Source organism: Hyperolius riggenbachi, chromosome 6, assembly GCF_040937935.1.
Source record: "Hyperolius riggenbachi isolate aHypRig1 chromosome 6, aHypRig1.pri, whole genome shotgun sequence".
Classification (NCBI taxonomy): domain Eukaryota; kingdom Metazoa; phylum Chordata; class Amphibia; order Anura; family Hyperoliidae; genus Hyperolius; species Hyperolius riggenbachi.
In genome coordinates this window covers 301,091,061-301,118,968 of record NC_090651.1, presented here as the reverse complement: position 1 = coordinate 301,118,968, position 27,908 = coordinate 301,091,061, and the positions used below count along the sequence as shown (strand labels likewise).

The 27,908-nt window shown below is 46.4% G+C and overlaps 2 protein-coding genes across 5 annotated transcripts in view; one reads left to right on the top strand and one right to left on the bottom strand.

Moving 5' to 3' along the window:
* LOC137521654 (transcriptional enhancer factor TEF-1-like) overlaps nucleotides 1–27,908 on the bottom strand; it is a 248,741-nt gene that overhangs the window by 162,333 nt on the left and 58,500 nt on the right. The gene's annotated exons all lie outside the window — the stretch shown is intronic.
* The window catches only part of LOC137521655 (dickkopf-related protein 3-like), a 54,088-nt gene continuing 45,115 nt past the window's right edge, over nucleotides 18,936–27,908 (top strand). Inside the window, exon 1 of one of the 2 annotated variants that reach the window (XM_068241195.1) lies at nucleotides 18,936–19,006. Coding sequence is in view for 1 of the 2 variants with exons in the window: in XM_068241194.1 (XP_068097295.1) it covers nucleotides 24,571–24,702 (132 nt within the window). In the remaining variant the exon portion in view is untranslated. Of the gene's footprint in view, nucleotides 19,007–24,443; nucleotides 24,703–27,908 lie in introns of those variants that run through there. The other variant, XM_068241194.1, reaches the window with a different exon arrangement.

Sequence of the window (27,908 nt, the reverse complement as noted above, 5' to 3'; positions counted from 1 at the left end):
GCTCCACTGACATCACTTCCTGCAACGCTGCAGGAAGTGACGTCAGTGGAGCGCATGCTGGGAAGAGGTGAGTGTCCTCCCCGCCCGTGCCTCTTACACATACGGCTGCGTCTATTTAGGCTGGAGGGGAGCGGAGGACGGGGGACCCAGGCGAGGGGGGGGGTCTTACCCCCCTCCCCGCGCTGGCCCAATACAACCCCCGTCCTGCCAGCTACCCCTCCAGCTCGGCGGCCCCCCAGAGCGCGCCCCCCCCCCCCCCCCCCCCCCCCCCCGGGCGGCGGTGGCAATTTTTTAACAAATTTGCCTCAGGCGGCAAAAAGTCTAGGGCCGGCCCTGGATAGCCCTGTAAGTGCCTTGTATCATCTTAACCAACCAGGAAGGTATTGTTCTGGAGGAAGCCACTTCTCCTTTGCCATCCCACTGAGCCAGAAATCCCTGTTGGAGATATCAGAGATGCCAATGGGCCAACGGGATCATTGGAATGGTCGAGGACATTGTCCCTAAGTGTCTCAAGCATAACCTCACTGGGTCCTGTGATCTATCCTCACAGCCTGTGAGGATAGAAAAAAAGAGACATCCTCTGGGAGGGCTGGCAAACATTTATAGATATGTTGTCCGGTGGGGTATGGGGGCGGGGCAATGCCCGTTCTGCTGCCATGAAGGCATAGGGAAACAAGGAGTCATGGATAATAGCCAGGGCTGGTTTAAGCCACAATGGGGCCCTAAGGCAAAATTAATCTGCCCCCCCCCCCCCTAAACCACTCACCCCGCAGTGTATTCACCCGGCCGGCTCCTGAGTTGACTGTCGCCCTCTTTTCAGATCTCCCCCCTCAACTGCAGCCCCTGCACCATTTTTGTCAGCATTGTGCTGCTCTAGTCCATGCACTCTTATCTTCATCCTTGCAGGGCTACCTCTTCTCAGTGATCTGGCACATATTATTGCATAACGACCTATGATGGGTCATGAAGAAGATGCAGTGGGCGGGGATGAAGACGGAGAGAATGGATGGAGCAGCACATCGGGACATCGGGACATTTGACATGCCATGTTGACAAAACTTTGCAGTGGCCCTAGGGAACACAAGTCAAGGGGAGACCTGGGGGATCAGCAGAACTTAGGGGCCCTATGGCAATCGCCTCTATGGTAGTGCCAGCCCTGATAATACCCTTTTATTGGTAAGATGATTAAATTGAATTAACTGTTTTAGATCAATTCAAGATTGTAAGCTCGCAAGGGCAGGGGCCGCCTCCTATTGTTTCTTTCTTGCTGTAATTTATTATATGAACAGGGACCAAATTTAGTGATATCTCAAACCACACACTAACTATGTATGTACTGTATTTGTACTTGTATTGCTGGATAACATGAATGCACAGTGTCATGAACTTTTCATGTATATATATTCCCCAATATTTGTTTTGCACTATATACAGCGCTACAGAAGGTGTCGGCGCTGTATAAGTAAAAATGAATCATAATCGTTTTCAGGCCGCATGCACACTTGCATGCTGCATTGTCCTGCATTACTCTTCCACACCGCTTCCTCGCTGCAAAGGCCATGCAAGTCTATGGAGACTTGAACAGTTCACGCGATGTGACATGGTGCACCAAAAGTATCCAAAACGCCACAACGCTGACACAAAGGCTGAATGATCCATGCCTATTGCATGGATTACGCAGTAATGCAAGTCAATGAGCGACACAATAAGTGTACACGATGGGACTTCCTGCCAAGCAGGAAGTACATCACTAGCCAAGGGGCGGCACTATGCATACGACCCAGTTGCAGCACCATGGCGCAGGGTCATATAAAGGCTGATTTCTGTGGTGCCATATGCTGCTTGCACCTCTACTATTAGGTGTGCAACCGACCTCAAGATCATTGAACGATTACTTTGGATTTTTTCTAATAATTTTAAAACTGATTGCCTGAAAAAAATAAATTAGCCAGCAAAAATCACAATAAAGGTGGCCATTCACTTATAGATTTGTAGTAAGAAACAGAAAGAGCGGGCACCATCCGTCTATTGCTGTGTTTAATCAAAATATTGCATCATACAATGGCATCCAGTGTACAACATAGACAAAGTCCATGTGAGAAAACGCGGAAAAGTTGCCGCGTGTGCTGACAGCAAGGCAGCTAATTCCGTGTCCAGCACGGCGGTTTGCACACAGAGGCATGCGTCTGGTACTGGGAGTGAACGCGGAAAGACCGCCGCATGTACTGATAGCGGGGCGGCTGGTTCCGCGTCCAGTGCGGCGGTTTGCACGCAGCAGCATGCGGCTGGTGTGGCTGGGTCTGTTAGTTCACACAGATTCAGGAATACGTGCGCTGAGAGGCAGAACTTTTATGATGGCCAAGGGGGGATCAGCTGATCAGGCTGGTCAGCTGACCTCAGAGCTAGTGGCTATTGGTCTATCATTTAGGGGTGGCGCCAGAGAGCGCTACTCTATATATAGTTACGGCTGGACACTCACAAGTTGTCTGCCGTTGCGAACACTACGTGGAAGCACTCAGACCTTAGTCAGATCCAACAATGTGTTTGAACCAGGAGGACCTGGGAATTCACACTGAGCCACATTACTATTGTGTTATTATTGTGTTATACTTCAGACTAGTCCCAGGGTGTAGAGACCACGGACCTCACACCCAAGATTAGGGAACTTGTGTATCATTCTGTTATACATCAGACTAGTTCCAGGGTGTAGAGACCACGGACCTCACACCAAAGATTAGGGAACTTGTGTATCATTCTGTTATACATCAGACTAGTTCCAGGGTGTAGAGACCACGGACCTCACACCCAAGGCTAGGGAACTTGTGTTATCATTCTGTTATACTTCAGACTAGTTCCAGGGTGTAGAGACCACGGACCTCACACCCAAGATTAGGGAACTTGTGTATCATTCTGTTATACATCAGACTAGTTCCAGGGTGTAGAGACCACGGACCTCACACCCAAGGCTAGGGAACTTGTGTTATCATTCTGTTATACTTCAGACTAGTCCCAGGGTGTAGAGACCACGGACCTCACACCCAAGATTAGGGAACTTGTGTATCATTCTGTTATACATCAGACTAGTTCCAGGGTGTAGAGACCACGGACCTCACACCCAAGACTAGGCATTGTTTGATATCTGTTATGACCTATTGCTTTCCTGACTACCTCTCCACTCGCTGATTCGGTACCACGCATATCTGATCATCCGTTGCCAACCCTGCCTGCCTTGGATAACGAATCAGTCTTCTGTCTTTGTACTTTGTCTGTCTGTGTGTTGCCGACCTGGCTTGCCCGACCTCGAGAGCTATCTCTCTCCTTTAGGAGATAGTCTCCAGACCAGCTAGTGACATCCACCTTCAGGTGTCACTCACTCACTGGTCCTTCCTACCTTCAGCCTGAGACTCCCCCCCCTTGGAAGATCTCAGGCTGCTGGAAGGTTCTCGTACTTCTCAAAAGAGCAGTATTGTCCACACTGCCAAGGACCACCTGCTCATCAGATGGATTACTCAAAGTAAATACTGTTGCACCAAACACTCACGATATATACAGGTGTCCAGAGGTTAGTACTATATCTGTATTATTGGTGATTCTGCAGATCATCAATAATCAGGTATATATCTGTATTCTTGGTGATACTGCAGATCACCAATAATCAGATTCTCTCTGTGTGCTGACACCGATCGTTACAGTCCATACCTATGTCATGTAGGGCATCATAGCAGGTGGCTGAGGTGGGAGTGGGGCTGTAGGTGGGCCTGGCAACGGCCATTTCGCGTCCCTACGGACTCTTGGTCACGCTGCGTTTCTTACTACAAGTCCATGTTCTTCCTTCCGCTGGTCACAGCGGTACACACGTCTAACTTATCAGCATCTGGCCCAAGTGGGTTGTCATTGCAGTTTGTATTAGCCACCTGGAACACCTTCTCTACAGCATTAAGACATCACAGTTAAAGGGGAAGTGCCACACATTTTCTGTTCTTCAGTATACATCACTTATAGATTTGCAGCAGATTCGACCATCAGATACATTTCTGTCAGATGCCTGTCAAGGCAAGGAATCTGACAGGAATCTATCTGATGTGTGCCACACACTTGGAACAGATTTCCAATAGATTTCAGAATTAAATCTATTGGAAAATCTATTGGAAATTGATTTAAATGCATTATTGGACCATTAGATATAATGCAACTCTATGGGCCATCGATCTGCTGCCGACAGCAGATCGATCTAGATTTTCCATCCTGTCAGATAGATCAAATTCAACAAAATCAGCTGCAAATTCTATACACCTGAGGAAGGATGTAATATCCGTAACATGTAGTGTGCTCTTGTTACGAATACAGCAACATCATTGCAGCCATTTGTGTGCCGTCTCTTGTGTTCTATTGGTGACGTCCTAAAGCCGTAGGAGCAATCCGGCTGAGACAAGGCACCGGCCAGACTTAGGTCCACGAGTTCTCCAGGCATCTACTGTTGGTGGATTGCAAATTCTATAGAATCGATTGATGGCTGAAATTAACCAGTGTATGGGCCCCTTAAGAGCCTATTTGTACTAAAAAAACCTGCCTTTAGCAAATTTAGCAGCTCTTGCCTTACAGTGCTGTTGTCCAGGCCATAGAGCTCCCAGGGCGAGGGTGTATAAATTGTGCCCCCTCCCCCCCCCCCAGAATTGGGCACACTATTGCAATGCAGTAGCCAGAGATGCCCCCCAACCTCCCCAATAATAGGTAGCCCTCAATATAGCTATCCAGAAGAGCCCCGAGACAGTATTAATTAGCCAGCATAGGTAGTCACAGGAGCAGGGGAGTAACAATAGACCCTGCAAGGGATGCAGACACGGAGGGGTACAGTAGCTGAAGGGGGCCCGTGGTGGGAGAATTTTCTTTTCCCTGTCCATAGAGACTGACAACTTAGGGCACGGAGAGAAAAAGCTTTCTGTTCTCTGCACAGTTGTACTAATGATTGCATCTGCTCAGCCACTGATGAGGAATCATACAAAGATTTCTATACAGTCCCTATTCAGAAGGGTCTTGTGTAAAGCACTTGCCCCAGCCTCTCTACCCCTCCCCATGTGCTGTGTACTGCAGTGATACTGGAGAAGTCTGCAGAGCCAGTTCTGCTCTATCAGAGATGGGCAGAGTGAGTGTAATAAGCTGAGGCTGGGAGCACACTCGTCTGGTGGTTTTCTGTATGCATTTTCAGCACAGTGTGTCTGTATGTGTGAAAACATGCACGTTTTATCACAGAAGCTAATGTAAGTGATAGATAAAATGCGTGCAGCACTTCACTGCTGTCTGTTTTTATCTGCCTGGGGAAAGCACATTCATGTGTGCACTAGGCAATTGAATAACATTGGTTTCAGTTTACCTGTGCAGAAAGTGAGGGGGGCATCCAAAGTTTCACAAGGGGGCCTAGTCATTTCTAGGTCCCCCACTGCACAGGAGCCCACAATATTGAGTAGTCAGATGCAGCCCCCCAGTATAGGTAGCCTTAAAAGCCCCCAGCATTAGGTAGCCAGATTCAATCCCCCCAGAATAAGATCCACCCAATATAGGTAGTCAGGGAGCCCCTACTCCCAGTGTAGATAACCAGAGAGTCCCCTGTATAGTAGCCAGGTATCCACTGTGTAGCTAGCCAGAGAGCACACTCTTTAGGTAGCCAGAGAGCCCCCCTTTTAGGTAGCAAGAGAGTCCCCTTTTAGGCCTCCATATCAATACAGTGCTTAGGGCTCCATGTAAAACTCGCACTGGGGCCCTAAACTCCCGAGTTACGCCACTGAGAGTGCCCCTTTTCGGTAGCCAGAGAGTCCCCATGTTTAGGTAGCCAGAGAGCCTCCCCCCTTTTATGTAGCCCTAGAACTAAGCGTGCTGTCACATTCCACCCAGGATACTATAAGCTTAGAGTTTGTAGGTCCTCCCTGTGTTTTTGTGGGTTTTGTATGAGCACTCTAATTTACAGCATAATTTCAGGCAAATACTGATAGATTCATTATCAACCCACTAAAATTGGGCTCTGTACAGGAATTGGTACAGGGGACACTCTACAGTTAGAGATGGCTCGACCCTCCGATTTTCGGTTTGCGAACCTCGAATGCGAACTTCCGCAAAAGACTTCAATGAGGAGGCAAACTTTGAAAACTACAAACATTTATGCTGGTCACAAAAGCGGTGGAAAAGATGTTTCAAGGGGTCTAACATCTGAGTTTTTGCATGGGAGAGTGGGATACACGCCAAAAGTCCCGGGGTAAAATCTGGATTTGACGCACAGCATCGTTTTAAAGGCAGAAATCACATTGCATACTAAATTGGAGGCCTAAAGTGCTTTAAAACATCTTGCATGTGTATAAATTAATCAGGTAGTGTAATTAGTGTACTGCTTCACACTGACAGACCAAACTCACTGTGTAACGCACCGCAAACAGCTGTTTGTGTAGTGATGGCCATATTGGACTGGTGCGCACCATGGCGAGAGTGCAGGCGATAGCGGTTTTCAAGCCCATATGGTCGCCGGGCTGAGGTAGATACAGTGGGTTGCAAAAGTATTCGGCCCCCTTGAAGTTTTCCACATTTTGTCATATTACTGCCACAAGCATGAATCAATTTTATTGGAAATCCAAGTGAAAGACCAATACAAAGTCGTGTACACATGAGAAGTGGAACGAAAATCATACATGGCTCCAAACGTTTTTGTTTTTTTTAAATAACTGCAAAGTGGGGTGTGCGTAATTATTCTGCCCCCTGAGTCAATACTTTGTAGAACCACCTTTTGCTGCAATTTCAGCTGCCAGTCTTTTAGGGTATGTCTCTACCAGCTTTGCACATCTAGAGACTGAAGTCCTTGCCAATTCTTCTTTGCAAAACAGCTTCAGCTCAGTCAGATTAGATGGACAGCCTTTGTGAACAGCAGTTTTGAGATCTTGCCCCAGATTCTCGATTGGATTTAGATCTGGACTTTGACTGGGCCATTCTAACACATGGATATGTTTTGTTTTAAACCATTCCATTGTTGCCCTGGCTTTATGTTTAGGGTCGTTGCCCTGCTGGAAGGTGAACCTCCGCCCCAGTCTAAAGTCTTTTGCAGACTCCAAGAGGTTTTCTTCCAAGATTGCCCTGTATTTGGCTCCATCCATCTTCCCATCAACTCTGACCAGCTTCTCAGTCCCTGCTGAAGAGAAGCACCCCACAGCATGATGCTGCCACCACCATATTTGACAGTGGGGATGGTGTATTCAAAGTGATGTGCAGTGTTTGTTTTCCGCCACACACAGCGTTTTGCATTTTGGCCAAAATGTTTCATTTTGGTCTCATCTGACCAGAGCACCTTCTTCCACATGTTTGCTGTGTCCCCCACATGGCTTGTGGCAAACTGCAAACGGGACTTCTTATGCTTTCCTGTAAACAATGGCTTTCTTCTTGCCACTCTTCCATAAAGGCCAACTTTGTGCAGTGCATGACTAATAGTTGTCCTATGGACAGATTCCCCCACCTGAGCTGTAGATCTCTGCAGCTCGTCCAGAGTCACCATGGGCCTCTTGACTGCATTTCTGATCAGCGCTCTCCTTGTTCGGCCTGTGAGTTTAGGTGGACGGCCTTGTCTTGGTAGGTTTACAGTTGTGCCATACTCCTTCCATTTCTGAATGATCGCTTGAACAGTGTTCCGTGGGATGTTCAAGGCTTTGGAAGTCTTTTTGTAGCCTAAGCCTGCTTTAAATTTCTCAATAACTGTATCTCTGACCTGCCTGGTGTGTTCTTTGGACTTCATGGTGTTGTTGCTCCCAATATTCTCTTAGAAAACCTCTGAGGCCGTCACAGAGCAGCTGTATTTGTACTGACATTAGATTACACACAGGTGCACTCTATTTAGTCATTAGCACTCATCAGGCAATGTCTATGGGCAACTGACTGCACTCAGACCAAAGGGGGCCAAATAATTACGCACACCCGACTTTGCAGTTATTTATTTGTAAAAAATGTTTGGAACCATGTATGATTTTCGTTCCACTTCTCAGGTGTACACCGCTTTGTATTGGTCTTTCACGTGGAATTCCAATAAAATTGATTCATGTTTGTGGCAGTAATATGACAAAATGTGGAAAACTTCAAGGGGGCTGAATACTTTTGCAAACCACTGTATATGACAGAACAACAGCGACTGTCCAGTTGATCAAATTTGGTCTGTCCACAATGAAGCAACGACCTTATTATCTTACCCCCGAGACACTCATATAGCAGGGGGCAGGCAGTCACACAGCGTGCAGGCAGAGATGCTGTGTGTGGAGGGACTGACTTAGTCTTCAGGCAGGCCTGACCGTGCTTAGCAGACCACGTGGTCAGATGGACCCTTGACCCAACTCTGTGTGCCAGAGATGACACCACTTGCCTTTCAACATCACAGTACAGTTTGGGTATCACCTTTTTTGAGAAATAATTATGGCCTGGTATCTTCCACTGCGGTGTGTGGCTTTGCTTTTGTGTGCTGCTTTTCCTCAGGTGGTCATCCCATTGCAGTTTGTGCTTTGTCATCATGTGCCTTTGTAAGGAAGTTGCCGCGGGTCTTGGTCTTTCCACGGCTCAATTTTTGGTGGCAGAGAGTACAGATGGCATTGCTCTCATCTGAGGCAGACACACACAAAAATTTCCGCCTAGCTGAGGCCTGGGGTGCAACCACACGAGTGAGTGAAAAGGCTGATGCTGCCTGCCTTTTATAGGGGGGGGGGGTCCAGGAGGGAGTGTAGCCCGATTGGCTACCCTGTGTCTGCTGACTGTGATGTAAAGGGTCAAAGTTGGCCCTAATGATGTAGTATAGGGGCCGGTCGACCTCGCATATAGTTCGCGGTTCACCGCGAACGCGAACCACCGAAATTCGCTCAAATAAATTTGCGTGCGAACTGTTCGGGCCATCTCTATCTACAGTGAGCCTCACTGAATTCAATTCATTGCTCAATCTTCTCTGTAAAATACCTACGAAAATGTGTCAGTGCTCTATAAATGCCAGGCAATAATAATTATAGTTCTTGTGAGTACTTGTAATACATGGGTTGTTTTTTTTAAGATTAGATCATAAGTGAACCAACAAACATGGACTGGATTACTGGATTACAATGTTTGGAACCTTTGCCTGGGTCATTTATACATAGCAGCTGTATTATTTATTATTACTATATTGCAGTACTTTATAGCGTACATAGTCATGTCACTGTTCCATAGAGAAGCTCACAATCTAATCCCTACCATAGTCTCAATCCTACTAAACATTTGTGAGATTACGTCAAAGCTTGGAAACGTCACCATCCAATCTGACCCAACTAGGAGCTGTCATTATGTCAGCATTGGCCAACATTCCTCAGCAACAGTATCAGCATCTTCTTGAGTCCAAGCTAAGTAGAATCACGGCTGTGATCAGAGCTGAAGGTGGACCAACTTGTTTTTAGAGGGCCATTGGTCACTCAGTGTATGTCTTTCCTACACAGTGGAATGTAGAAGTCATTATCACATTTCCCTGTTTGTATTGTCTGTTTTGGCCAATGATCACCAATGTTTGTATGTACCTTACCATTATTATTATTACATTAGTCATTATGAGAGAACATGATGAGGGTACTAAATAATGATAATGATGGTGGGTATGATGTTTATTATGGTGGCGTTGATAATAGAGAATCTGTATTGTTAAAATCGCACAAAAGTAAACATACCAGTGCGTTAGGGGGCATCTCCTATTACCCTCTGTCACAATTTCGCCGCTCCTCGCCGCATTAAAAGTGGTTAAAAACTGTTTTAAAAAGTTTGTTTATAAACAAACAAAATGGCCACCAAAACAGGAAGTAGGTTGATGTACAGTATGTCCACACATACAAAATACATTCATACGCAAGCAGGCTGTATACACCCTTCCTTTTGAATCTCAAGAGATCATTTGTGTGTTTCTTTTCCCCTGCAGCTATCTTCCACTGATGTGTCAGGCTGTTTCTTCCTGCAGAGTGCAGACAGCTCTGCCTGTATGTAATTCCTCAGTATGTGAAAGCCCAGCCAGCTCAGAGGAGGATTTATCCAGCTTGTAAAAGATAAGAGAGAAGAGAGAAGCTGCCCTAATCTAAATAATACACAGGCAGTGTGCATAGAGGGGGGGGGAGATGCATCACAGAACCACAACACTGAAGAACTTGGCAGCCTTCCAGACACAGGCTGACAAGTCTGACAAGAGAGAGATAAGTTGATTTATTACAGAGATGGTGATAGTATAAAGTGCTGCAGTAAGCCAGAACACATTAGAATAGCTTTTGGAACTTGTAGGATGATAAAAAACAGGATGCAATTTTTGTTACGGAGTCTCTTTAAAGCCCAAGCTGACCGCCCTGGAGTTTTCATTGTTACGAAAGTTGAATAGAGGACTATTATTATTATTATTATTATTGATTTATAAAGCGCCAACTATGTTAATACTTTTCACATTTAATATAGGCATTCTAGAGAAATTATTTTTAGAAAGTCATGTGACCTAGATTCCCCTGTAGAACGTACGGAGCTGGCAGTAGCGTGGGTAATAGCTTCACTCAGGCCCAGAATTACCATCAAGGCATTGAGGCTTGAGCCTACAGACGCCTGATGGTGGAGAGGCAACTCGCGCTCCTATTCAAGTGGTCTCTCCTCTCCGTCTCTCCCCCATGCAGAGTCACAAATGGGCAGAGAATAGGAGTAGAAGTTACTCACCCTGCTGTTGGCAATCCATGGCTGCCTGGGATCTCTTTTCAACCACACATCCACTGTCCCCGTCTACATGGCTACAGCGGCATGTCGCTCATCATGTGACTTGTCAGCATTCTAGACTGGATTTGTGGCATGATCCGGGCTGGTCGCTGTTCACTAATATTTAATCTACTCAGTATGAATTGGGAAAAGCCTAAGTAGCTCCTTAAATACAATCCTTTTCTGTGCAAAACCAAATCTGCACTGCATATCAGGTAACGGGTTCCACCATTCACAAAGCCTTCCTTTAGGAATTCCTTAAGACAAGACAATCTGTGCCAGCTTAGGGATGGATTTACACTTTTCTTAACTGTAGTGCAGCTCTACAAATTCATGCTAAATTGTCACTATTACCTAGGATTTAAGAAGGTTCTTATTATCATGCAGAACTGCTCCCCCTGCTGGTTAGAACAGATTAAGAAGAAAAAACTGTCGGTAATGCGTTGATAAAGCTCCCCCAATATCCTGAAGAGTGGGAAGCCGAGGGAAGCCTTAGGATCCCATTGAGGCTTCCCTCGGTGCTCAGAAGTCCCCTGTTGCTGAGCGCGGCCCTCCTCCTCATCCGGGCCGCACAGCTCCTCTTCCTGCATTGTGGCCATGCTGCGCACTAGTGAAGCGAGCCTGTCCGCACATGCGCAGTAGCACGGAGCGGCTTACTGCGCATGCGCAGGCGGGCTCGCCCAGCTACCGTGTGGCCACAATGCAGGAAGAGGAGCTGTGTGGCCCCGATATGATTAGCAATAATGCCTTGTCAATAATCTTTGGGGAGGACGTGCTCATCGACGGGGTACATCAAGAGCAGCGCCAGAGAGAGAAGCCTCAATAGGTCCCTGAGGCTTCCCTCTCTTCAGGTGAGTATCTCATTTTATACCTAAGCCCATAGCTCATTAGCTACTTCACTGGTCCTACTCAAGCCTTAGAACTGCAGGAAGGGATGTGCAACATGCACACAACATGGGACACATATATTAAACCAAGAAACCAACTAATTAAGAATATTTTTGGAAGATGACTAGTTGTCAGGGGCATAACTAGAAATCACTGGGCCCCCCTGTGAAACTTTGGATAGGGCCCCCTCCCACCAACACAGCACCCTCGCACACATACAGAAAACCGAAAGAGGAGTGTGCTCTTAGCCTCAGCTTATTACACTCACTCTGTCCATCTCTGATCGAGCAGAACTGGCTCTGCAGACACCTCCAGCATCACTACAGTACACAGCACTTGGGGAGGGGTAAAGAGGGTGGGGGTTGGGCGCTGTACACAAGAGCCTGCGGCACCCTGAATAGGGACTGTCTACAAATCTTTATCTACAACACTTTGAATGATTTCTTAACAGTGGCTGAGCAGATACGGTCATTAGAACAATTGTGCAGAGAGCAGAAAGCTTTTTCTCTCTTTGCCCTTAGTTGTCAGTCTCTCAATACGGGCCCCCTGTGGCTTCTGGGCCCCCCTGTGGCTGCATCCCTGGCAGGGTCTATTGTTACGCCCCTGCTAGTTGTCATGAATGGTGTGATTTCTCTGTACCGTCAACAGGGAATATGCAAGAGTGAAGCTTGGCCCAGGCAAACCAAGCAATCTTTTAGGGCCACACCTACAGGAGGGGCTTCCCATGCTGCCATGTCTGTGACTTGCATGGCTGCTGCTTCCTCATCACACATAGGCAGAAGGTTGGGAGACACCTTTGGCTATCTATACTGGTGGTGGCTACCTATACTGGAGGGTGCAGCTTTGCTTACCTACCTATACTGGAGGGCTACCTATTGGGGGGGGGGAGTGTTTGGCTACCTTTTATTATAGAAGAAGAGGCCTTTGACTAGGGAGGGCCACAAATCATGCACTTGGAGCCACAAAAACCATAGCAGCACCCCTGGTAATATGAGACTTGGCTGCAGTTTACTTGTTTCCTCTTGATCCCTTGAAGGTGAGTACTTTGTGCTGCAAGGCACCCTGAAAGTTCAACCCTTCCTCTCACCCTGTAGCTGATAGCTGTCACATCCAGAGGATGGAAGCAGAAATGCAGGTTCTTCTGACATAACCTGGAGCAACAATAGTCTTAGAGATGCTTAACCAGGTAAAGCCCAGTTCAGGAGGCCAAATCATAGTCTATATATCATGTCAAAGGTCAGAGCAGACACCAGACAGGTATACTTACAGAGGATTTATGAGGCTACCAATTTAGGATCACAGGCTTCTAAAGGGATGCATGGAAGGTGTTATAAATGCAGAGATTTGGAAGAACTTAATCCACTGGATTCATATACACAAATATTAGTTTACTGTTTAAAAGTAGCTGCCAGGATACTGTTTGTTTTCTATGAGCCCGAGGAAGGCTGCAAGGCCGAAAGCTTGCTTATTCTTATTCTTTTTGTTTAGCCAATAAATGGTATCATCCTGATTTAAAGAGGAACTCCAGTGAAAATAATGTAATAAAAAAAGTGCTTCATTTTTACCATAATTATGTATAAATGATTTAGTCAGTGTTTGCTCATTGTAAAATCTTTCCTCTCCCAGATTCACATTCTGACATGTATTACATGGTGACATTGTTACTGTGGGCATGTTATGTAGCTGTTTCTAGCTGTTCTGGCTGTTAGACAGCTCTAAACAGCCATTTCCTGTCTGTGAACATTGTTACATTGTGGCAGTTTGCCAGGAGTACCGCGGTATTCAGAGCCTCTAGTGGGAGTGGTTTCAGCACAAAATCAGTCACACAGCGCCCCCTGATGGTCTGTTTGTGAAAATCATTCTATTTCTCATGTAAAAGTGGGTATCAGCTACTGATTGGGATAAAGTTCAATTCTTGGTTGGAGTTTCTCTTTAAAACTTCTTGCTTTAACTGATGGCTAACTGCTACTTCTTTTTTATAAGGTTAATAGGCACCTTAAAGAGAAACTCCGACCAAAAATTGAACTTTATCCCAATCAGTAGCTGATACCCCTTTTTACATGAGAAATCTATTCCTTTTCACAAACAGACCATCAGGGGGTGGCTGTATGACTGATATTGTGATGAAACCCCTGCCACAAGAAACCCCTCCCACAAGAAAAGTTCGAACTTTTGGCAGTTTACTGTCTGTGAACCTGGGTGCATTGTGGTAAAGCTGTTTACCGCTGTTTCCAACTGCCAAAAACCATGCAGCAGCTACATCACCTGCCAACAGTAAAATGTTCACTGGAGTTCCTTTTTAACTCTAGTCTCTGACACAACCCTTGTATGAATGTTTTGCTGAGCAGAGGGTGATGATGATGACATCACATAAACCTTTCCCCCTAGATCTCCTGGAAGGGTACATTTATTATTGCTGCAAGTGAATCTTGGTGTGATATGTTACCGATAGTAAAATATTGGTAATATTTTTTATGCTCTTCATACTTAACACTAACCTCCCTCTCCTCCTAACAACAATCTCCCTCTCTATGCCCAATACTAACATCCCTATCTATGCCTAACACTAACCTTCTCCTCCACACCTAACACCAACCTCCCTCTCCATGCCTAACACTCCCCTCCCTCTCCATGCATAACTCCAAACACCAATCTCCCTCTCCATGCCTAACACTCCCCTCCCTCTCCATGCATAACTCCAAACACCAACCTCCCTCTCCATGCCTAACACTCCCTTCCCTCTCCATGCATAACTCCAAACACCAACCTCCCTCTCCTCCTAACAGCAATCTCCCTCTCTATGCCCAATACTAACCTCCCTATCTATGCCTAACACTAACCTTCTCCTCCACACCTAACACCAACCTCCCTCTCCATGCCTAACACTACTCTCCCTCTCCATGCATAACTCCAAACACCAACCTCCCTCTCCATGCCTAACACTCCCCTCCTTCTCCATGCATAACTCCAAACACCAACCTCCCTCTCCATGCCTAACACTAACCTCCCTCTCCATGCATAACTCCAAACACCAACCTCCCTCTCCATGCCTAACACTAACTTCCCTATTTATGCCTAACACTCCCCTCCCTCTCCATGCATAACTCCAAACACCAACCTCCCTCTCCATGCCTAACACTCCCCTCCCTCTCTATGCATAACGCCAAACACCAACCTCCCTCTCCATGCCTAACACTAACCTCCCTATCTATGCCTAAAACTCCCCTCCCTCTCCATGCATAACTCCAAACACCAACCTCCCTCTCCATGCCTAACACTCCCCTCCCTCTCCATGCATAACTCCAAACACCAACCTCCCTCTACATGCCTAACACTAACCTCCCTCTCCATGCATAACTCCAAACACCAACCTCCCTCTCAATGCCTAACACTAACCTCCCTATCTATGCCTAACACTCCCCTCCCTCTCCATGCATAACCCCAAACACCAATCTCCCTCTCCCTGCCTAACACTAACCTCCCTATCTATGCCTAACACTCCCCTCCCTCTCCATGCATGACTTGTAACACCACCCTCCCTCTCTGTGCCTAAGACTAACCTCCCTCTCCATGCCTAACACTATCCTCCCTCTCCATGCATAACTTGTAACACCACCCTCCCTCTCTATGCCTAAGACTAACCTCCCTCTCCATGCATAACTACTAACACCAACCTCTCTCTCCATGCCTCCATCTCTCTGCAAAACTTGGGAGATCAGGAGAGCCACCCAGTTCCAAAGGGTGTTAACCTCGGACAATACCACTAGACATGCACCAGGGAGCCTGTAGCTCTACAGCCTCAAAAGCATGGGGGGGGGGGGGGGGATTCAAGTGCTGCAAGTTGTAGCCTGTGAGGGGTAAGATAGGTAAAGAGGCGTATCTAGAGGGGTGCAGGCATGGCTCCTATCATGGACGTCACAGCACTGTAGGCGCCATTCCTGCTCCTATGCTGCGCTGCCATGCCTGCCCTAATGCTGCACCCCCATTCCTGCCTCTGTGCTGCACTGCCATCCCTGCCCCCGTGCCTCCCATCACTCAGACCTCAAAGCAGATTAATTCTGTTATCTGGGGAACATGGCTACTTAAAGGAATACTATCGATTCACATATTTTTTTCAATTGACACAGGAATTGTTTGGGAAGTGCTGCTAAGTACTGGTGTATACATTTTAGTAGCAACCTCTTTGTTTACTGTTATCAAAATACTTTCAAACTTTACTGACGCCAAAACTGACGGCAGACTGAGCCATGAGGAGAGGGGAAATTCCCCTCACACTTGATCAGTTAACTCTATGTGTAGCTCTGTGTGTAACAGAGAGAGAGAGAGCTCCCAACAGCTGCAGCTCCTGTGTCCTGTGTTTCTGACTGAAGTGTCTGAAGAGAGCAGAGGAAATGTAACTAATTGTCACAGCTTTTCATACTGTATTTGCTTTCAGAGTTTGATATGTTTGATATTTGCTTTCTGTAGTCTGATATGGATCTCTGGCTGTGCATTGAAGCAGACACCCCTTCTGCAATTGATTTGTCCCAATATAGCTAAATCCTACACTTAATAAATTACAGCTTTTGCCTCTGATATTTAACATGAAAAGTAGGAAAATGTTTACACAGCTACTTAGACATTATTTGTACATTGTCATTTTAGGATAGTATTCCTTTAACTTATGTTTGTAGGGCGCACTTGGCTTAGTGTTAGAAAAGAGGACAGAGAGGTAATAAGAGGCAATATTTCCAAAAAAGCAACTTCAGCAATATCCCTGGCCAAAATACAGGCAGCTATAACAAATGTACGCAAGAAAGGATGCCGTTTTTAGAGGGGAAGGGGGCTCCGACTGAGAGGGGTGGGGGGTGGGGTAGCCGCAATTTCAGTTTTTGCCATAGTCTCTATATTACCCAGATACGCCCCTGGATAGGTATGGTGCAAATGGTGTAATACCTCAATGGCTCGGCTATGTATTCTGTCTTTGACTAGCTTTTCAAGGCATGCTCCCCACTCCTTGCCAGAGAGTGACACACTGAAATGCCGTTCCCAAAGAGTCATGTAGGGAATTTTACTATAATTTGCAGAACTATTTTGGGTTGAATACAAAATCGATATCAGGGCCTTTTGTTCAGGATTGGAAAAGCAGATTAGTCCAGATAAGGTTGTCTGAGTTTCAGTGCCTGGTCTAGTAAAGGTTTTTATACAGTGGGTTGCAAAAGTATTCGGCCCCCTTGAAGTTCTCCACATTTTGTCATATTACTGCCACAAACATAAATCAATTTACAAAGTGGTGTACACATGAGAAGTGGAACGAAAATCATACATGATTCCAAACATTTTTTACAAATAAATAACTGCAAAGTGGTGTGTGCATAATTATTCGGCCCCCTTTGATCTGAGTGCAGTCAGTTGCCCATAGACATTGCCTGATGAGTGCTAATGATTAAATAGAGTGCACCTGTGTGTAATCTAATGTCAGTACAAATACAGCTGCTCTGTGAGGGCCTCAGAGGTTGTCTAAGAGAATATTGGGAGCAACAACACCATGAAGTCCCCACTGTCAAATATGGTGGTGGCAGCATCATGCTCGGGGGGTGCATCTCTTCAGCAGGGACAGGGAAGCTGGTCAGAATTGATGGGAAGATGGATGGAGCCAAATACAGGGCAAACTTGGAAGAAAACCTCTTGGAGACTGCAAAAGACTTGAGACTGGGGCAGAGGTTCACCTTCCAGCAGGACAATGACCCTAAACATAAAGCCAGGGCAACAATGAAATGGTTTAAAACAAAACATATCCATGTGTTAGAATGGCCCAGTCAAAGTCCAGATCTAAATCCAATCGATAATCTGTGGCAAGATCTGAAAACTGCTGTTCACAAATGCTGTCCATCTAATCTGACTGAGCTGGAGCTGTTTTGCATAGAAGAATGGGCAAGGATTTCAGTCTCTAGATGTGCAAAGCTGGAAGAGACATACCCTAAAAGACTGGCAGCTGTAATTGCAGCAAAAGGTGGTTCTACAAAGTATTTACTCAGGGGGCCGAATAATTACGCACACCTCACTTTGCAGTTATGTATTTGTAAAAAATGTTTGGAATGATGTATGATTTTCGATCCACTTCTCACGTGTACACCACTTTGTATTGGTCTTTCACATGAAATTCCAATAAAATTGATGCATGTTTGTGGCAGTAATGTGACAAAATGTGGAAAACTTCAAGGGGGCCGAATACTTTTGCAAGCCACTTTATAATAAAAAATATTAGCCACCTTTTACAATATTTTTGAAGTACTGTAAGAGGCATTTTATTTATTTATTTATAACGCCTGGATGTTTTACTTTAAAACTTATGTAATGTTAAAAATTAAAATAAAATCAGTGGCTAATTTATATGCCTATATACATTATAGTCAGGGCCGGATTTAGGCCAAGGCCACCTAGGCCATGGCCTAGGGCACCACTGGAGCAAGGACACCAAAGCAGCAGGCTAAACAAGCTTGCAAATGTTGCAATGCAGGGAGATCAGGCGAGTGCCTGACTGCGGCACTCTTCTGCTAGCCGCCTGTGCAGCAGCCCTCTTGCTCTCTGTGCACGTTTGCATTGTGGCTAGTGGCTATGGACTTGGGCAGCTTTGAAGACGGAAAGGAAGAGGAAGCTTGTGCACTGGAGACGAGTGGAGAAATGAGTGACACTGATGGCTGATGCGGTGTGAAGGCGAGCTGGCTACTCAAGGGGGTGGGGGAGGGATTAAGGGGGTCATTTGGCTACCTAAAGGAGGGAAAGGGGGGAGGGATCATCAGGCTACCTATACTAGAGGGAAGGGGGAGGGGCCATGTGGCTACCTATACTGGAGGGAAGGAGATAGGGGGACATTTCGCTACCTATACTGAAGGGGGTGGCTGGTGACAGTGGCTTTGGGCGGGAAAGAGTACAAATCCAGACCTCGGTATAGTGTTTTGGATTTACTGTATAGCCTTTTAGATGGTTAAAGGGGCACTATGGCAAAAAATTGTAAAATGTGCAAACACACAAATAAGAAGTACGTTTTTTTCCCAGAGAAAAATGAGCCATAAATTACTTTTCTCCTATGTTGCTGTCACTTACAGTAGGTAGTAGAAATCTGACAGAAGTGACAGGTTTTGGACTAGTCCATCTCTTCATAGGGGATTCTCAGCAAGGCTTTTATTCTTTATAAAGATATTCCCTTTAAAGGATTTAAACAATGATGCTAGCCAGCTTCACTGCTCGCTACACAGTTTTTTGGCAGTTGGACAGAGCAACTGCCATTTACTAAGTGCTTTTGAAAATAAATAAATCCCTGAGAATCCCCTATGAAGAGATGGACTAGTGCAAAACCTGTCACTTCTGTCAGATTCCAGTACCTACTGTAAGTGACAGCAACATAGGAGAAAAGTAATTTATGGGTCATTTTACTCTGGAAAAAAAACCATACTTCTTATTTGTATACTAGTAGACCCAAGCCCGTTTAAAAAACGGCTCTAGGTCCTTTTTCTACCGCCACCACCAGTGCACATGCGCGCGCCCGCAAACCAGCCGCGCACGCACCCGCCGCACGCCCCCGCCCGCCCACCTCGCTCCCTGGTCCCGTCCAGCTGTTTGTACTGCACACATGCTCAGTAGCAAATAACAGCGACACGGACAGCTGGACGCAGCGACACAGGGAGTTTATTATATAGGATGTTTGTACATATTTTAAATTGTACAATATTTCGCCATAGTGCCCCTTTAAAGGCTAAAGTCTCTAAATACATAGAGGATGAATTTCTCTCTGTTTTAATTCTGTCCTGTGCAAGAGTTCAGGTCCACTTTAATTGTACACCTTGGGCTTGATTCACAAAGCGGGGCTAACTGTTAGCACGCCTGTGAAAACCCCCTTAGCACGTTTAAACAAGCTTATCGCGCATAAAACTTTATGCGCGTACTGCACAGAGCGAGGGCGCTCCGCGCGAAGTGCCCATTAAAGCCTATGGGACTTAGCGCACGTAAAACTTTGCGCGCGTAAAACTTTGCGCACGCAAAGTTAGCGCGCGATCTGATTGAGAAATCCGGTGCTAACTTACTTAGCACCCTGGTTAGCGCGTCTAAAGACTTTAGACGTGCTAAGTAGGTTAGCACCGCTTTGTGAATCAAGCCCCTTGTATTTGAGCTAATTCTTGGAAGCAAGCTGAGCAGCATGCCAAATAATCTTGGAACTTAGAGGAGACAAGTCAGTAACAACATTTCTAGAATCTGCTTCCTGGAACATTTTAAGCATACCTGTCCTGAACTCAGCGGAATGTTTGCAAACAAAAGCCATGCCTGATTTTCATCACTAATACAATGTCACACATACCTTTTGTTTGCACGTCTCATGCTGTTTTGAGATGATGTGAACTGGACAGAAGATCAAGTGCTCAAAAATAAAACTATAAAAGTCATGAAAGAAATATAAATGTACCCATACATCTAGCAATGATGAGCACATTCGACCAAGAAACAAATCTCTCAGATCGAATCAGAGTAGAGAGGGATCTGTTGGCTGCCCATACACTGCAGGCTGATTCCTGATCAATATCAGCATGAAATCTCCCGGAAATCGGGCGAGCCTGCCGTGCCCACTGCATCTACCTCCTAGTGTATAAATGTTCCCCCCGTGTGTGCATTCATACATTACCTGTCCTGTATCGCCATCCACGCAGGGCCCAGGAGCGTTGCTAGCCCCAAAAATCAGTGGCACGTGCCCCGGAGCTATTCTGGGGTGCCCTGGATGTAACCCAGGAAGAGTCAGCTGTGGTGCCTCAATGGCGGGCAAGCTGGGAGTTGTGGTGCATCAATTGGGGGTATGCCGGGTGCTGTGGTGCCTTAATGGGAGCATACTGGATGCTGTGGTGCCATGCTGGGCACTGTGATGCCTTTATGGGGGCATGCAGGGACTGTGGTTCTTCTATGGGGGCATGCTGGGAGTTGTGGTGCCTCTATGGGAGGCTCGTGGGAGCATGGGAGGGGTCCACTAGAAGGTCAGGGAATGCTATAGGGAGGATTGCTAGACAACCTGACAACAGGGCAGCCCACCCAGCAGAAAGCCAGTACTGCTAGCACAGAATCCAGGTAACTCTGCCTAGTTTAAGAGGCACTGCCTATTTATGTGATATGCTGCATTATTATTATTTTTTTTTTGCATTAATGGAAAGGGGGCTTCATCCAACATTTTGCTGAGCAGGGCTACTTAAGGCTCATACACACATCAGACCATAGTCTTTGGAAAATGAAAGATCACAGACCAATCTTACCTCCTTCCATGTAGTATGAGAGCCATACCTACACAGTCTATTCTATGGAGCTGAACTCCCCATCAGACAGAAATCTTTGCAAGATGCTGCACACACAGATGCTGTACAGACACAAAAGATCAGTATCTGCAAAAGATCAGTTCCTGCCAAAAATCCATTCCTGCAAATTGCATTCATAGTCTATGATATCTGCAGATCATCATACACACCTTGTTTAACAGACATTCATCTGTAGATCAGATCCACCAGGATGGATTTTCAGATCTGCAGATGATTGTCTGATCTGCAGATGAATGTCAGTTAAACAAGGTGTGTATGATGATCTGCAGATCTCATAGACTATGAATGCAATTTGCAGGAACGGATCTTTTGCAGATACTGATCTTTTGTGTCTGTACAGCATCTGTGTGTGCAGCATCTTGCAAAGATTTTTTTCTGATGGGGAGTTCAGCTCCATAGAATAGACTGTGTAGAGTATGGCTCTCATACTACATGAAGGGTGGTAAGATTGGTCTGTGATCTTTCATTTTCCAAAGACTATAGTCTGATGTGTGTATGTGGCCTTAGACTGCTAAGTTTATGTAAAAGTTGCTCCACCCATGACCACACCCACATTCTAGTGCATAGCCACACCCATTTTCCATCTGGAGTGCCCAGGATCTCTGAGTATCCTAGCAAAACCCCTGGCGGGGCCCATCCATCTTCTGGTTCTTCCTCTTCCATTTGCGCCTCACACGCTGCTGACGGGCTATAAGCAGGCGGCGTGTAAGACGCAAATGGAACAGGAAGAACCAGAAGATGGTTGGGCACCGCGTGATGGGTGACACAGGACAGGTAATGTATAAATGCACACATGGGGGGTACATTTATACATTAGGGGTAACAGTGAGGGGGGTTTCAAATCGACTAAGACGGCTCAACATGTCTGATCTTTACATTCAACCATTTTTGTTCTGAAATTGGTTGCATCGTTGATCGGGCATGCTCTTGGCGGCACTGATTTTCATCTGACTCGATAATAATTATCGAATTGGATAATCGATTGGCTGCCAAGTCGAGAGATGTATGGCCACCTTAAGGATCACTTACCTCCTGTAATAAGACAAATGGGCCGTTAGTGAAAAGGGTTTATTCAGAACAGCAACAACCATTTGGTGTTTACAATTCAACACCGAAATGCCTCTCTCATAATTAAAGTATACCTATGGGGAAAAAAAGTTCAAAGATATGCTGTATTTTTTGGACTATTAGACTCACTTTTTCTCCCTCAAAAGCGGGGGAAAAAGTCACTGCATCTTATAGTCCAAATGTAGGGAGTGCCTGACTTGTGCACGCCAGCCAATACGAACCTCCAACCAGCCGCAATGTCGTGGACTCCCTGTACTGTGCCCATGCAGAGGAGGACACAGGGGGACAAATGGAGGACACAGGGGACACAAAGAGGCATAGAGGAGGACACAAGGGGGACAGAGGCAGACACATGGGGGACACAGGAGGACACAAGGGGGACAGAGGCAGACACATGGGGGACACAGGAGGACACAAGGGAGGCAGAGACGGACACAGGGAGTCACAAGAGGTACAACGGAGCATGAGGAACAAAGGGGAAATAATCCACAAGATGTCCCTTCACCATGGACGCACCAGGTTTAGTATATATGTTACGGCCAGAACCCGAAGTTTGGCCAGAACTAGAAGTGGCCGGCCACTTCGGGTTCTGGCCGGCCAATGTGCGAACTGGCCGCTGCGCTGCGGCCAATGTGAGAAATGCAACAATTCCTGTAAGGTTAATGGGATGTTGTGGCCGCAGCGCAGCGGGCAAATGTATCACACATCTTACTTTATTCAATGACATTAAGTCGCCCGGCTTTTTCTCTGCCTCTCTCCTCCCCCCCCCGCCTCTCTCTCCTCCCCCCGCCTATCTCTCTTCTTCTCTTATGGGCAGCCGGGCGGGGACACGCGTGTCCCTCCGGAGTCGTTCGTCGCGGCAGGGGAATCCTGCCGTTCTTGCAGAGCGGGTGCTGGCAGAAGCGATGTCTGCAGCCTCCCCGCTCTGCTCTCCTGCCGCGACGAACGACTCTCCTGGACACGCGTGTCCCCGCCCGGCTGCCCATAAGAGAAGGAAGAGAGAGAGGCGAGGGGAGGAGAGAGAGGCGAGGGGAAGAGAGAAAGCGGGGAAAAAGCCGGTCGGCTTAATGTCATTGAATAAAGTAAGATGTGTGATACATTTGCCCGCTGCGCTGCGGCCACAACATCCCATTAACTTTACAGGAATTGTTGCATTTCTCACATTGGCCGCAGCGCAGCGGCCAGTTCGCACATTGGCCGGCCAGAACCCGAAGTGGCCGGCCACTTCTAGTTCTGGCCAAACTTCGGGTTCTGGCCGTAACATATATATTTTTCCCCAGGGTTTTTGTCCTCTTAACCTAGGTGCGTTTTATGGTCAGAAGTGTCTTATAGTCTGAAAAATACTGTACTTACCTTGATGATATATAAGCTCTTCAGACACGTCGAGGCGCATTATTATGTCCAGCCTCCCCTCTGTCTTGCCAGTGTAAAGCCCCTGTTCTTATCCGAAGCAGGGGCTTAGCAACAGCCATAGCAACTGCTATTGGGCCCTGGAGCAAAGGGGGCCCAAGCAGTAATGTGCTCACTATTTTATTTCCTGTTTTTCTCCACCATCTGACTTAATCTCAATGCCCATACACTGTTTTCAGTGTACATTGCATAGGAATGTGCATTGGCCAATAAACTTATATCTCATAGGACAGGGGCAGGTGGCATTGCTCTTGAGTGCCTAGGTCAGATGGCCCCATCACAATTCTGCTATGGGGCCTCATAGTCTCTAACTACGCCTCTGATCCCAAGTGGTACATAGCAATAGGGAATGAAGAGATTGCAACTGCACTAGGTCCCCTGGATCTGGGGGCCTACATGGGGCACTCCTTCAGTCGCTGCATTAGCTCTTTATTGGTGCTGTAGTGGTAATGATCACCTCTATACCTCCGATCGATTTCCATTAAGCAGTTGGCTGATGGTGTAATGGTTAAGGGCTCTGCCTCTGACACAGGAGACCATGGTTCGAATCTCGGCTCTGCCTGTTCAGTAAGCCAACACTAATTCAGTAGGAGACCTTTGGCAAGTCTCCCTTACACTGCTAGTGCCAATAGAGCGCGCCCTAGTGGCTGCTGCTCTGCTCTGGCGCTTTGAGTCCGCCAGGAGAAAAGCGCAATATAAATGTTATTTGTCTTGTCTTGTCTTCCATTCACTGCTATCGACAATCGATCGGAAATTCGATCTGACATGTTGAAAATAATTGATCTGACAGTAAATCTGCCATAAAATCTCAGTGTGTACCTAGCATAACAGAAAAGAGAATTGCACTGTAGCTACTGTACTTGTATAAGCTTTGCATTTGCACCTTTGCAGTGAGGAATCCATGCACTGACAGCTAGTGCCCACTAAGGGGAGCTGTAGCCATGAAGCTTCCCATTCATAATCACCCATTAGAATGAGACTGCATTGAATAACAGCACAGAATTGGTCCAGAGTGTAGCTGCTCTATCAGCCAGCCTCCCCCTGCTTATGCTATTACCTCCTGTTACCCAGTATATGCTTTAGAATTGAGATTCCAGGGCTGTGCTGGAGATCTGGCCCAGTGATGAATCTGCTGCTGCCTCTCGTTGTCATCATTCTCAGCACACCATCCTCCCCTGCCTCCTTGTCTCCAGAGGACCACAGCAGATTACATGAGGCCAAGAATGCCTTGAAAGAATTCAACATCTCCAGTCAGGTAAGCTGCGCTGGAAACATGCAATTATCAGCAGACCTGCTGGCTGTATTTTAATGATACATGAGCATAATGATAAATGAACATAACAGCACAGATACTAATAAACCTACAAGTGAGCAACCATGTGTACTGCCTCACTCCAGAAGTCTAAGGGATCGTTCACACTACACAACGCATGTAAGACCGTGATTCCGTGCATGCAATCCTGACACACAGCATGAATGTCGCTGTGCCTTATAGCGCAGATATTGGCGGCTGCAACTCAATAGAACCTGATGGGAAAATGTTTGCTTGACTGACAGGCTCATTCACTAAGACAAATAGCATGCCTTATCAAAGTTAACGCGCCTTATCAATGTTAACGCGCCTTATCAGAGTATCATACAAACTCACAGGTGCTCAGGGCAGGACGAGTGGAGTGCCAATTAGCAGGCATAAGTTTGTAGCACTCGCTATGCTACTCTGATAAGGCGTGTTAACTTTGACAAGGCATGCTATTTGTCTTAGTGAATCAAGCCCATAGTGTGAATGGACCCCAAGGCAGGGAGCACACTTATTTGAATCGCATATAATGTAAATCTATAGACCGCACAAAAATCACATTGGTGTGCGTTTTCCAACGTGATTTTATGTGTGTTTTCAAATCACACTGCAAGTTCCTTCCTCCAGCATATATAATGCAAATCGCATGTGATTCGCATGCAGTGCTTTCCTATGTGAAATCAAAAACGCTTTTTGATGCATTTTTGAAAAAAAATAAAAAATCTGATAGTGTATTTTTACTCTTGTTGAAAAGGGGGATTATTAAAAATGCAAAATGAAGAAAAGAAGTGTGCAAAACTCAAACATCCACAAAACATCAAATCAAAAAACACAGATGTAGAGAAATGCAGAAATGCACATGGCCAAGGCCAAATTTATACTTTTTCCGCCGGTAGGCCAAGTGAGTTGCAACTCCCTTTCCGAGCAGTATCACCCCTCTTATTCCATGTGCAGCCCCCTCTTCCATGTGCAGAATCTATATATGGCAACACATCTCTTTAATGAACAGTCAGGGCTGTTGCTAGCCCCAAAGATAAGTGGCACGTGCCACGGATCTATTCTAGGGTGCCCCAGATGTCCCCCAGGCAGCGCCAGCTGTGGAGCCTCTATGCTGGGAGCTGTGGTGATTCAATGGCGGGTATGCTGAGAGCTGTGATGCATCAATGGGGGTATGTTGGGTGCTGTGGTGCCTCTATGGGGGCATGTTTGGTGCTGTGGTGCCATGCTGGGTGCTGTGGTGCCTTTATGGGGGCATGCAGGGAGCTGTGGTTATTCTATGGGGGCATGCTGGGAGTTGTGGTGCCGCAATGGGAGGCCTTTGGGAGCATAGGAGGTGGTCCCCTAGAAGGTCAGGGAATGCTATGGGGAACTGCCAGAAAAGCTGGCAGCAGGCCAGTCTGCCCAGCAGAAAGCCAGACTAGCCAGTATGGACGCCAAGTAACTCTGCCTAGTTATGTTTAAGTGGCACTGCCTGTCTGTTTATGAGATCTGCTGCATTTATTTATATATTTTTTAATAATGGAGAGGGGGACTTCATCAACAATTTGCTGGGCAGGCCTAATTAGAGTGCTGTTAAGTACATGTAAATTTGGCTCCACCCATGACCCAACCGTTTTTCAGCTGGAGTGCCCAAAAGTGCCCCGAATCTCGCAGAATCCTAGCAACACCCTTGTGAACAGTTCCCTTGGACAAGCTTCGCTTTTTCATGTGTTGCTCCCAATTTGCAGCCTCCTCCTTCATGTGTATCAACCTCTTTTTCATGACCAGGTGCCCCACTGGGTTGCAGCCACCCAAGGCATGGGCCTTTGTGGCCATCCCACAAATCCGACCCTGCACATGGCAGAAAGCACATGGTTGTCTGCAATGACAAGTGTGCTACTTTCTTTAGCATGAAGGCCATCCCACAAATCCGGCCCTGCACATGGCAGAAAGCACATGGTTGTCTGCAATGACAAGTGTGCTACTTTCTTTAGCATGAAGGCCATTACCATGTCCTGTGATGATCATTTCACTGTTGCTAATGAAGTAGCAATAGTATTTACTAAGACAAATCACAAAGATAGCCGTAAAGCATGCTGAGTATACAACAGTAAGCGAGTTTATATATTTAAAGGAATAGGTGTAAAAATACCAAATCAAACAAATCAATCACAAATTGCCCTCTCTCTATCTATAATTTAATTGATTGCTGAAGAGATTTTAGGATCTTCGGTTTCAGCTGCAGGCCTTTATTAGTTCCGGTCTCGGCTATGCAAAGGGGGTAAACCTTGACTCTGAAATGTGCACAGCAGTCATATCAGTGTGACATAAAATCTGGTTTAGTCAGCTCTAAGTAAAAAAGAGGCAAATAGTTTTTATGCTCTATGGTTGTTATCATGATTGTTTTCACAGCTAAATTAAAGTGTTTTGTTTTTATTTACTTTTCAGGAGAGCCAGTGCTGCATTGCTCTGCAGTTTAACTTCTCATTGTAATGGATAGCGGAGATACTGCCGCAACAGCAAGCGGTATGGCGGCTATCTCCGCGTCGCAGCCGGCGGTTTCCGCCGCACAGTTACATGCTGGTGCTTTGCCTTGTCCTTCTATCGCTCATAGACTAAGGGCTACGCGCGCGCACTTTGAGCGAAAGGACCTTTATGCATCTAGAAGGGGAGTCAGCTGATCACTCGGTCAGCTGACTCCAGCTATGCTTAGGATTGGCTGAGTGACTGGGGCAGCGCTATGGAGCGCGTTTAGTATATATAGGACCTGCCTGTCAGTTGCTATGCGTCTGCTGTTGCAAATGCTACGTATTAGCACTCAGACCTAGTCAGATCCCAAAGTGTGCTAGAACCAGCTGGATCTGGGGATCCACACTTAGCCAGATTCTGTTGATAGCTTAAAGTACTAATTGAATTGTATTATTTGTTATGACCTTCTGCTAGCTTGACTATTCTTCTGCTCACTGATTCTGTACCTTGCCTATCTGATATAGTTGCCGACTCAGCCTGATTTACTACTCTGATTTAGCTTCCTGTCTCTGTACCGTCTCTGTTGCCAAACCTGCTTGTCTGACCTTCCTGTCCTCGCCAGTGAGTTAGTCACTGGTGAGGGATCCTCTGCTAGTATCACCTACTCCTCAGGTGATAACTAGCTGCAGTACAGCCTGAATCACCTGCTCCTCAGG